Genomic DNA, 12,980 nt, shown 5'->3' on the forward strand with positions numbered 1-12,980 from the left:
TATTAAAACCACATATAATGAGAATATATACTGTACTTAAGAACAACAAGAAAAAAAAATAAATAATTATCTTGTGAAATAGACATGGGGGATCACGGGGTCAAATAAAAAGGTAGTTAGAACCATCCTCACGGAGTCTAGAACCCAGTTCCAAAATTAAAAGTGTATGGTGTTTTAATCCACATGACTATGGTGACTAGTGAGGAATGGGGTATGATTTTTCAGATCAATGTTGAGATCAATCTATTCTCTTCCAGAATAAAGAGTAACTCCAAATAGACGTACCCTGAGTTATGGAATAAAGTGCAGTAGTGTTTTAATATTCTAAACATTAAATCATAAAAACATGATAATATAAAAAAAAAAAGGGGGGGGGGGTTGTAGTATTTTAAAGAGACACTAAAATGGCGCTAACACGAGCTTCAAGAAAGTGTCAGAAGCTTGAAGAGAATACTATAGTTAAAAGGAAAAGCTTTCTGTGTGAAACCAATGTGTGGAATGGAAGGATAAAACAAGATGGTCAGGCTAAATATCCCAGTGGAGGGTTCAATATGCATGGGAGGCAGGGACAAAAAACACCAAAAAACAAAATGGCCTTTTAATAAAAGACATCAGAAACAATATTTAGTCCAAAGGGTTCCAGAGATTTTAATTTGTAAATCCAGAACACCTCTTTCCTATTAAGTGTCTGGATTCGGTTTGGTGTATTGTCTGGTATCTGTTCAATGGGGTAAATAGTCAGTTTCTTGATGTCACGACCATGTATAAGGTCAAAGTGACGTGACAGACCATGCTTCTGAAAGCCAATTTTAATATTATGCCGGTGGGAATTTAGCCGACAATGAAGTGCCTGGGTGGTACGTCCGACATAGATTTTGGGACAAGTGCATGTAATGATATAAATGACGTGTGAGGACAGGCAAGTGAGGTGGTATTTGATGGGGAATTTTTCTTGAGTGATGGGATGTGAGAAAGTGATAGTCTGATGTGCAATATAGTGACAGCGACTACATTTAGAGTGATGACATTTATAGATGCCAGGAGATAAGAAATTGTTCTGCCCGTGAAATAGAATCGTGAGCCTGCTGGGTGCCAGTGTGTTTTTTAAGGATTTCGCCTTCCTGAAGGTTATAGCAGGTTTCTCTGGAACAATTTTATTTAGAATGGGGTCTCTTTTGACAATATGCCACAGACCCTCCATGATGTTCCTGATAGATTTGTGTTGTGAACTGTAGGTGGTGATAAAGTTGGTACAGAATTTGTCACCTGAGGGTTTGGGAGTGGGTTTTCTGGACAGTAAAAGATCTTGATTAGAATTTTTAAAAACATTCTCACATGTGGAAGAAGCTAATTTTCTAGGATATTTCTGACTTAAAAACCTCTACTTTAAAATGTTAGCCTGGCTAGTAAAATCATCATCACTAGTACAGTTCTCGCGGATCCTTTGGAACTGGTTGTGATGGATATTAAAAAGCCATTTCTGGTAGTGGCTACTACTAAAATGGACATAGCTATTTGTATCTACCTGTTTAAAAGAAGTCTTGGTGCAAATCTTACTATTCTTGACATAAAAAGTAATGTCTAGAAATTTCATGGCTTGGTTAGTGATGTGAGGGGTGAATTCCAGTCCCCAGTTATTATTCTGTATGGTGGAAATGAACTGATCAGCACTTAAAAAACGTGTGTCCCATATTAAAAAGAGGTCATCTATATATCTTTTATAAAGGATTATGCTTTTTGCAAATTCAACTGTAGTAATAAAAACCTCCTCAAAAACACCCATAAAAAGATTTGCATAAGTAGGTGCGATCCGTGATCCCATGGCTGTCCCACGTGTCTGATGATAAAAAAAAACCCCTAAAAAAGTTAAAAAAAATTGTTAAGTAAAATAAAATCCATGCCTCTTAATAAAAACATTTTTGAGTCTCAGACAGTCTAGCATCGGAATTAACAAATTTCTCAAAACACTTTAATCCTAATTGGTGGTCTATATTTGTGTACAGGGCAGATACATCAAAGGAGATAAAACAGTAGTGGTCATCCCACTTAATGCTCTTAGTAAGGTTGATCAATTGAGTGGAATCTTTTAGATGACTATTTAGACTCATAACATGGTGCTGCATTATCCTGTCAATATAGAAGGCTAGACTGCTAGTGAGTGACCCTATGCCAGAAATAATAGGTCGCCCTGGTGGGCTAGTAGTATTTTTGTGCATTTTTGGAAGGTGATAAAGAAAAGGTGTGGAGGGGTTTTTTATGGTAAGAAACTTCTTTTCTTGTTCATTTATGGCATTGTTGGAGAAGGCTTCAGTTATTAAATGATTATATGAAAAAATAACAAATGGCATAGGGTCATTTTTAACAGGTTTATAAAAATTAATATCTGAGAGGATTCTATTGGCCTCTTTGATGTAATCAGATCTATCTTGTACCACAATTGCTCCCCCCTTATCAGCAGGCTTTATAGTGATATCAGTATTTTTCTGCAGCTCTTCGAGGGCTAGAACCTCTTTTTTGGTTAAATTAGGTTTGTCAGACATAGAAGGATTCAGTTGAAAATTATGGAGCTGATCTAGAAGGAGGTCAGAAAAAGTTTCTAGGTAGTGACCTCTACTTTCAACAGGATAGTAATGGGACTTAGCCCTCACATCCAGGTATAGAGAGGGATTAGTGTCATCAGTTGGAACATTAGTCTTACTATTATCACTGGTATTGGAGGAGGCGGATAATTTTTGAATCTCAATGTCCGATCAGGGTCAATTTACGGATATATTTTTGTACATCTAAAAATTGTTCAAATCCATCACTCTTATTTCTAGGACAAAAGGATAAACCTTTTCTAAGTAGTTTTTCCTCATCACTGGTGAAAGTGTGAGATGACAGATTGACTATATTGGTTTTCACTTGAGAGACGGATCGTTTTTCCCTTTCTTTTTATTTCCTTTTCCTCGGCATCCTGTTATGAGCTCATTTTCTCCTTCACCTTTGATGTCCGATGAACTCCCTCTGCTGGTGAAAGGAGGTAGTGAAATTGATTTGGATGGGAAAAACCTGTCATCTGAACAGGGAGTGTGATTGGACATCCGGAATCTCTGAGTGGATATAAGGCCGTCGACGCCCTGCTGGGTTGCTGTGATCCTCTCTGCTCTGAGCTCTGTCCTCCAGTTTAGTCCTGTCTACTAAAGCTAAGTTTTTGCTCTGCTATTGTTCCGTGAGATTTTGTCTGGTTTACTTAGTGTTTGTGTTCAGCCAGCCCTGGCTGGGACTGGGCTGAACTCCTTTTTTGTCTCTGATCAGTTAGAATCATAGAATCGTAGAGTTGGAAGGGACCTCCTGGGCCATCTGGTCCAACCCCCTGCTCAAAGCAGGATTCGCTAAATCATCCCAGTCAGATGTCTGTCCAGCCTCTGTTTGAAGACTTCCATTGAAGGAGAACTCACCACTTCTCGTGGCAGCTTGTTCCACTCATTGATCACTCTGTCAAAAAGTTTTTTCTAATATCTAATCTGTGTCTTCTCCCCATTAAGTTTCATCCCATTGCTTCTAGTCTTTCCTTGTGCAAATGAGAATAAAGTTGATCCTTCCACAATGTGACAGCCCTTTAGATATTTGTAGACAGCTATTAAGTCTCCTCTCAGTCTTCTCTTTTGCAAACTAAACATTCCCAAATCCTGCAACCTTTCCTCATAAGACAGGGTTTGCAGACCGGTCACCATTCTGGTCGCTCTTTTCTGAACTTGCTCCAGTTTGTTGATGTCTTTTTTAAAATGTGGTGCCCAAAACTGGACACAATATTCCAGATGAGGTCTGACCAAAGAGGAGTAGAGGGAAATAATGACTTCACGTGATCTGGACTGTATGCTTCTGTTAATACATCCTAGAATTGCATTTGCCTTTTTTTGCTGCTGCATCACACTGTTGACTCATATTCAGTCTGTGATCTATTAGTATACCCAAGTCTTTTTCACATGTGCTGTTGCTTAGCCCTATTCCTCCCATTCTGTATATGGTTTTTTCATTTTTATTGCCCAGATGTAGTACTTTGCATTTTTCCCTGTTAAAAACCATTCTGTTAGTTGCTGCCCACTTCTCCAGTTTATTTATATCTTTTTGAATCCTCTCTCTCTCTTCTCTAGTATTAGCTACCCCTCCTAGCTTTGTGTCATCAGCAAATTTAATCAGTTTACCCTCAATTCCTTCATCTAAATCATTGATAAAGATGTTGAACAATACAGGGCCCAGGACAGAGCCCTGTGGTACCCCACTTGAGACATTCTTCCAACTGGATGTGCAGCCATTTACGTCCACTCTTTGGGTCCGATCACTAAGCCAGTTATGAATCCACCTAACAGTTGCCTTGTCCATTCCATACTTAGTCATTTTTTCAATAAGGATTGTATGAGATACTTAGATACTTTGTCAAATGCTTTGCTGAAGTCAAGATATACTATATCTACAGCATTTCCTTGATCCACCCAATCAGTGATTCCGTCATAGAAGGAAATTAAGTTAGTCTGACATGATCTCTTTGCTCTGTTTTCAGAATATACCTGAGTGCTGATATAGTGATTTTGAAGTCTAGTGACTTCAGGGCCTTTTCTATCAGACGTGTTGGACATTATTTTTGGCAGGGTTTTTGCGTGATTGCAGACAGTTGCTTTTCTTTCCTGTCCTATCTAGTTAGTGAGGGCCCCATCGTTTGCTCTGCCTGTCTTTCTGTCTGTGTTTTCATCTGTTTTCACCGTCAATACATGTTGGGGGCTGTCTATTGCTTTGGGGTCTGCTCTGGGGCAGTTTAGATTTCCCCTTTCTTTCTTTAGGTTTATTTAGTTCTCCGGCTGTGAACGAGGTGTCTTGGACCGACCACCGTAGGAACACCCCACGGCTACTGTTAGTTGTGTGAGTAGGCTCAGGGGTCTGCAATCCGCTAGTTACCAACCTCTCCGGTTTTCTGGACTTAGCTTGTATTTTTGTTTTTTCCTCCTCCGGTGACTCATTCATAACAGCATCCTCTATAAGATGTTTTCTTTTTAACTGTACTTTTGAAAAAAAAAATGGGTAATGTCAGAGTTTTTTAGAGTGGTATCTCGAGGAGTTTTAATGGCACAGTGGTTAGCGCTGCAGCCTTGCAGCGCTGGAGTCCTGGGTTCGAATCCCACCAAGGACAACATCTGCAAGGAGTTTGTATGTTCTCCCCGTGTTTGCGTGGGTTTCCTCCCACATTCCAAAGACATACTGCTAGGGAATTTAGATTGTGAGCCCCATCGGGGACAGTGATGATGATAATGTGTGCAAACTGTAAAGCGCTGCGGAATATGTTAGCGCTATATAAAAATAAAGATTATTATTATTATTAATGGCTGCAGGCAGAAAGGATACTGGTGCAGAGGTGCCGGCTCCAGAGTTATCTATAATGATAGGTCCAGAGTTTTCAGCAGTAGAGCTGGAGAAGGTGTTTCCATCACTGAATTCGGTGAGGTGGGGTGAATAGATAATTCCAAGAGTTCTTGGATATCTGGTGGATCAAAATCAATGAGAGAAGTGGTAGTAGGGGAGTGGGAACAAGGGGGATTGAAAAAAGGCAAAGGAAAGGAGGAAGATTTTCTCCTTTCATTAATGATGTTCACCATATCGGTGGTACTAGGTATTGGTGTCTTTTGTGTAGTGGCAATTTCAAGAGGCATTGTGCTCAGTGAATTGAAATTAGACTCAATGAGTTCAGACATAGTGGGTTTGACAGGAAGTTTAGGAGTAATGCTAGATCTTAAAAAACACACTGGAACCCTGCAAGCTCACTATTCCATCTCACAAGCAGAACAATTTCTTATCCCCTGGCATCTATAAATGTCATCACTCTAAATGTAGTTGCTGTCACAATATTGCACATCAGACTATCACTTTCTCACATCCCATCACTCAAGAAAAATTCCCCATCAAATACCACCTCACTTGTCTGTCCTCACTTGTCATCTATATCATTACATGCACTTGTCCCAAAATTTATGTCGGACGTACCACCCAGCCACTTCATTGTCGGCTAAATTCCCACCGGCATTATATTAAAATTGGCTTTCAGAAGCATGGTCTGTCACGTCACTTTGACCTTATACATGGTTGTAACATCAAGAAACTGACTATTTACCCCATTGAACAGATACCAGACAATACACCAAACCGAATCCAGACACTTAATAGGAAAGAGGTGTACTGGATTTACAAATTAAAATCTTTGGAACCCTTTGGACTAAATATTGTTTCTGATGTCTTTTTTTAAAAGGCCATTTTGTTTTTTGGTGTTTTTTGTCCCTGCCTCCCATGCATACTGAACCTTCCATTGGGATATTTAGCCTGACCATCTTGTTTTATCCTTCCATTCCACACATTGGTTTCACACAGAAAGCTTTTTCTTTTAACTATAGTATTCTCTTCAAGCTTCTGACACTTTCTTGAAGCTCGTGTTAGCGCCATTTTAGTGCCTCTTTGAAATACTACAACCCCCCCCTTTATATTATGTTTTTATGATTTAATATTTATAATATTAAATCACTACTGCACTTTATTCCATAACTCAGGGTACGTCTATTTGCATTTACTCTTTATTCTGGAAGAGAATAGATTGATCTCAACATTGATCCGAAAAATCATACCCTATTCCTCACTAGTCACCATAGTCATGTGGATTAAAACACCATACACTCTTAACTTTGGAACTGGGTTCTAGACTCCGTGAGGATGGTTCTACCTACCTTTTTATTTGACCCCGTGATCCCCCGTGTCTATTTCAAAAGAATTATTTTTTTTTTTTTTTTTTGTTGTTCTTGAGTATATATTCTTATTATATGTGGTTTTAATATATTCTATTAAAATACAATTATTTTAATGTGTTTTATACCATTGCCTTGCTGATGTGGCAGTTACTTGTCCTGCCCCTTTTTTTTTTTTTTTCCACTTTGGATTGTATATGAACTCCTGCATTACATGCTTGTATCATGCACTGATGAAGTGAGCTGGGACAGCTCAGGAAACGCGTAGGCACCAATAATGCTCCTTGAATTATACCTACAGCAGCGCAGTGTATCATTGCACCTTATAGCCATCTTCAATTACAAGTCCTTGGACCCTGTGCCGACTGCAGCAGCTGTTTCACACATTTGTAGGTGTTGTGACTGAAGTTTCACAACCCTATCAAGTGAGTCTCTCCTTGCCTCACTATTACAATTGTGCTTTAAAGGTTTTACACAGTGGATGCGCCCTGGTTTGTTTCTTTTATTTACTCCTCCTGTACAATGACTGACAACACCTCTATATACAGTAGATAACACAGGATCCACCATTAACAATAGATGACGTCACAGCTCACCTCCTCCTCCTGTACAATGAGTGATAACACCTCTATATACAGTAGATAACACAGAATCCAATATTCACAATAGGTGATGTCACAGCTCACCTTCTCCTCCTCCCTTTACAATGACCTTTGCACACACGCTCATTAATATAATACAATACAAAAGATATGGTCGGAGTCTGATTTATTGTGGCTAATGTACATGTATTTCCTGAAACTACAGGACGTTAAAGCTTAAAAAAGCCAAAGTAGCCGATGGGAAAATTGCGACACCGGAATAAAAATCCATTTTCTGATTATATATTTGCTATAACCAATATAATAAAAAATGTTATAATACTTGTTAAACAATTAAGCTTTTACATAAGTTTAAATTACACTCCTCCTTTCTTTTCCCATTTTGAAAATGAAGAGATTAAAAAAAAAAAAACATTCAGAGCGTCAGTAAAAGTTGCTCTTTACAGACACTGAAGATTTTAGTTTTTGAAATCTCTCTATTTTCAAATTGGGAAAAGAAAGGGGTAGTGTAATTTAAACTTATGTAAAAGCTTAATTGTTTAACAAGTATTCCAACATATTTTTTTAGGTCCTCTAAGGACAAATAAAATTAACGGTCACAGACTGAGCTTCATGGGAATACAAAGATGGCGGTGTGATCGTGGGGACCCATCAACGCCTTAGATTGCAACCATTTAAAGGCGGTTGTCAGAGATTGATATCTGCTGGAGATGAGGGAATTGATTGAAAGCACCCTGTGTTGTGCCTCACACATGACATCACGCCGGGTTGACAACTCAGAAGAGACATGGGAATGCAGGCAAGTAGTCGGAAGCTCGCCTGATGTCGACGGGATACTGTCCGGCCTGCTGCAAGTCAATTCGCTCATCCTTAATAGTGGCATCGAAACGATTAAGCCACAGCGATCAGAGCTAGCTCCGATTGCTGGTTTTAGAGGCAGGTGCTGACTGTACAACACGGTCGGCCCCCTATAATCTATGTAGCGAGTGCAGTTCCTGAGCCGGCGAAACATCAGCTAGACTGGAGGCTCGTCTACGCGAGGTGCGGCAACCACAAACCTGAACGCCGAATAGATCCTCGGTATGATGCCTTTTCATCAGCGCCCATTCTGATGGCTGGCCTTGAAGGAGGTTGGTGCATACGGCCATCTCTCCACACGTGATATCCGCTCCATACTGCTTGCATATTCTTCTAAATGGAAGATTCCCACACTTGTAGGGAAAAAAAAAATGAAAACTCAAAGTCATAATAACTGTATGAGGTCATGACAAGTCAATGTGAGGGCGCACGGCCCGGGACTCCAGAGCGGCACGATCAGCACTGGAGACATGCTGGTGCTGTCAGGGCACGCGGCTCACGGAGGATTGCCTACACAGGCAGCCACTGGTGCAAACCCTCAGCTATGAGAAGACATGGGCCACATGTGTTAACTGCAGGATGGAGATGAGATTTTGTAAAAACTACTCATACACTTTGCTGGATTAGGGTTATAAGTTTCAAAGTGATCTAATGTGTCCGAATATAGAGTGGATCTATAATGGAAAGACAACTCTTACCGTCGTTAGTGGAGCAAGGTACAATTTGCCTCGAAAATCAATCTGTACAGACAAAAAAAAAAAAGAAAATAGATCAGCTATTCATTTTCTTTGGTTTAGGGAATTTTGGCACTTGAAAAAGGTTTTCCGACGAAACAAAGTTATCAGTTATTCACAGAATAGGCTATAGCCTAGAGATCGATGGCAATCCGAGAAGGATGAGCGGCAGTGCACATGTTCAACTTCTGCTCCATTTACTCCTTTCGGGTCGGAAGAATTATGCGAGTCTCACAAAAGGAAACTTTTAGTCTATCGATCGGAAAGTTACCATCAATCTAAAGGATTTTTTTTAAATCAGACGACTCTTTTACAGGCTGACAAAACTGTATTGGGGTCATAATGTGATTGTTCTGTCCCTATATGACATTCTGACATCTGCTTACAAACGGCGACGTGCTGCCGACAACGAGGTATGAAAATCATCACAAAGAGCGTTTTTGCTTGTGCTCCAAGTGACCGATAAAGAGGAAGGAGCGATCCTAAGAAGACCATTGGCTCTTCCAGAAAGGCCATTAATATAAGATTAGTGGGGGTCCGACTGCCTAGCAGATCCTCTGATCAGATGAAGAAGGGGCCGTTTTGCATTGGAAGTGGCACATCGTATAATGGTGGTGAATAGTATCGCCAGCTCTCTCTCAACCACGCAAGTAGTAGAAAGCTTTGGGTATCATACATAGCCAAAGTATGAAGTGCAGACAGACCCTCTAAACATTCAACATCCCACCACAATTGCATTTAAATATCAGCTAGTTCATTTTTGAGGTCCTCACCGTTTTTTTCTCACATGGCCTGAGTTTTATGATATCTTCATCTGTCACAGCTCCCATAGTCACCCGCGTGGACTCCTGGGCGGTCGAGTCAGTTTGACCCATTGCTCCCACTGCAGGATCCGCACACACACCATGGTCACCTCCTTTAGACGTGGCGTCCTCCGGTGTGCCCACCTGGGACTCGGCCTTGACCACAGCCTTCTTTTCTTCATTCCTGTTTTTTCGTGGTTGGCTTAAAAGTTTCAGGTATCCCTCGGACTTCTCAAATAAAAACCTCTTCTTACGCAGCTGGATCTGCAGCTCTTTGCACACATTGTTCGTCACCAACACTTTTCCTTCCTGTTGTTCCACCAGCTCCGGGTTTATTAGATTTTGGAAACTGTCACCCAAGTGAGATTTGGCGAAACGGCAGGTGACCCCGTAGGTGCATCTGCCGAAAGTCTCGTACAGATAACATTTGGGGCCGATATCTTCAGGCTTCCCTGACATATATTTCTCAATGCTGTGCAGAAATTTGCATTTGTCACCGAAGAAACATTTCCTGGGGCATTCCTGTGAGTGAAAGGAAAACTGATTAATCAGGTGTTCAGAAAATTTAAGGGGACCCATCAGATTATTAACCCCTTCACCCCCAAGGGTGGTTTGCACGTTAACTCCCGGGCCAATTTTTACAATTCTGACCACTGTACCTTTATGAGGTCATAACTCTGGAACGCTTCCATGGATCCCGGTGATTCTGACATTGTTTTCTCGTGACATATTGTACTTCATGTTAGTGGTAACATTTCATTCAAATAACTTGCGTTTATTTGTGGAAAAAAAACGGAAATTTGGCAAAAATTTTTAAAATTTCGCAATATTCCAAATTTGAATTTTTAAGCCCTTAAATCACAGAGATACGGCACACAAAAAACTTGATAAGTAACATTTCCCACATGTTTACTTTACATCAGCACAATTTTGGAACCAAAATTTTTTTTTGGTAGGAAGTTATAAGGGTTAAAAATTGACCAGCGATTTCTCATTTTTGCAACACCATTTTATTTTTATGGACCACATCACATTTGAAGCCACTTTGAGGGGTCTATATGATATAAAATACCCAAAAGTGACACCATTCTAAAAACTGCACCCCTCAAGGTGCTCAAAACCACATTCAAGACATTTATTAACCCTTTAGGTGCGTCACAGGAATTTTTAGAATATTTAAAAAAAAATTAACATTTAAATTTTTTTCACAAAAAAAATACTTCAGGTTCAATTTTTTTTATTTTACCAAGGGTAACAGGAGAAATTGGACTGCAAAAGTTAGGCTGAGTGCACACGTACTTTTTGGCCTTGTGGATTTTTCCGCGCAGAATGGAAGAAATCCGCAGGTCAAATGACCTGCATTTTTCCTGCGGATTTCTTCCATTTCTGATGCGGTTTTCATGCGTTTTTTGTGCGGCTTTCCCCCTGCGGATTTGGTGACAGGGGAGATGGAAAACCGCACAAAAGAAGTAACATGCTGCGGATTTTGTACCGCGGGAAAAACGCGCGGAAAAATCCGCAGCTTCTGCACAGCAGTTTTTTTTTTTCATTGATTTTAAGGCTACAGTACATCACAATGCAGAAATGCAACGTTTCTGTGCGGTAAAATCCGCTGCGGAACCGCTGCAAATCTGCATCGTGTGCACATAGCCTTATTGTGCAATTTGTCTTGAGTACGCTGATACCTGATATGTGGGGGGGAATCACTGTTTCGGCGCATGGCAGACCTCAGAAGGGAAGGAGCGCCGTTTGACTTTTTCAATGCAAAAGTGGCTGGAATTCAGATCGGACGCCATGTCGCGTTTGGAGAGCCCCTGATGTGCCTAAACAGTGGAAACCCCCCACAAGTGACCCCATTTTGGAAACTAGACCCCCCAAGGAACTTATATAGATATGTGGTGAGAACTTTGAACCCACAAGGGCTTCACAGAAGTTTATAATGTACAGCGGTACAGTTAAAAAATCATATTTTTTCCACAAAAATGATCTTTTCACCCCCAATTTTCATTTTACCAAGGGTAACAGGACCCTAAAAGTTATTGTGCAATTTGTCCTGAGTACGCTGATACCCCACATGTGGGGGTAAACCACTATTTGGGCGCATGGCAGAGCTCGGAAGGGAAGCAGCGCCATTTGACCTTTTTCGCTGGAATTGAGATCGGACACCATGTCGCGTTTGGAAAGCCCCTGATGTACCAAAACAGTGGAAACCCCCCACAAATGACACCATTTTGGAAACTAGACCCCCCAAGGAACTTACCTAGATGTGTGGTGAGAACTTTGAACCCCCCCAGTGCTTCACAGAAGTTTATAATGCCTGGGCGTGAAAATAAAAAAATCGTATTTTTTCCACAAACATGATCTTTTAGTCACCAACTTTTTTATTTTCCCAATGGTACAAGGAGAAATTGGACCCCAAAAGTTGTTGTCCAATTTGTCCTGAGTATGCTGACACCCCATATGCAGGGCTGTGGAGTCGGAGTCGTGGAGTCGGTGCTCATTTTGGTGGAGTCGGAATAAAATGGACCGACTCCGACTCCTAAAATATATAATAAATTGGGTACAGTAATTCAATGCAGGATGTGCTGAATATTTTTTCATAGGAGTTTGGGAAAGTTATGAAATGTCCTATAAATGGCTGTTATATTCCTGATCTAAGGCCGCATTCACACACAGCGTTTTTCCTGTGTTTTTTGAGGATACGTTTTTCAGCTGCAAAAGCTGATCAGCTTTTTAAAAAACTGCATCACCTGAAAGGTTTTTGAGCTCATAGATAATGTTTTCAACAGCAAAAGCAGATTAGAAATCTGCTCTATATATCCATTTATCCATATCTGTCTATCCATATCGTATCTGTACCAAAAAGAATGAAAACCGTGTAGTACACCAATATATATTCTGTTCTATCTAAATATCTTGATTATTGGATCATAAAAATGATTAAATGTCTGAGGTTCACATTGTACTACAATAAATTTTTCACTTAAATATAAGCAATATGTGTGGGAGTCGGAGTCGTGGAGTTGGTGTAAGGGAAATTGAGGAGTCGGAGTCGCAGGTTTGGCTTACCGACTCCACAGCCCTGCCCATATGTGGGAGAAAACTACTGTATGGGCACATGTCGGGGCTCGGAAGGGAAGTAGTGACGTTTTGGAATGCAGACTTTGATGGAATGGTCTGCGGCTGTCATGTTGCTTTTGGAGAGCCCCTGATGTACCT

The 12,980-nt window shown here is 40.5% G+C and overlaps 1 protein-coding gene across 2 annotated transcripts in view; it reads right to left on the reverse strand.

Moving 5' to 3' along the window:
* Positions 1 to 12,980, reverse strand: part of LOC141095711 (tRNA-dihydrouridine(47) synthase [NAD(P)(+)]-like) — a 68,164-nt gene that overhangs the window by 25,326 nt on the left and 29,858 nt on the right. For both annotated transcript variants that reach the window (XM_073581958.1, XM_073581957.1), the window contains exons 4-6: positions 9,732 to 10,283; positions 8,923 to 8,964; positions 8,425 to 8,577 (exon numbers count right to left, since the gene is read on the reverse strand). In XM_073581958.1, coding sequence (XP_073438059.1) covers positions 8,425 to 8,577; positions 8,923 to 8,964; positions 9,732 to 10,283 — 747 coding nt within the window. The remainder of the gene's footprint in view (positions 1 to 8,424; positions 8,578 to 8,922; positions 8,965 to 9,731; positions 10,284 to 12,980) is intronic.

This window comes from Dendrobates tinctorius, unplaced genomic scaffold, assembly GCF_039654945.1.
Source record: "Dendrobates tinctorius isolate UK_male_01 unplaced genomic scaffold, ASM3965494v1 ptg000070l, whole genome shotgun sequence".
In the NCBI taxonomy this organism is placed as follows: Eukaryota; Metazoa; Chordata; class Amphibia; order Anura; family Dendrobatidae; genus Dendrobates; species Dendrobates tinctorius.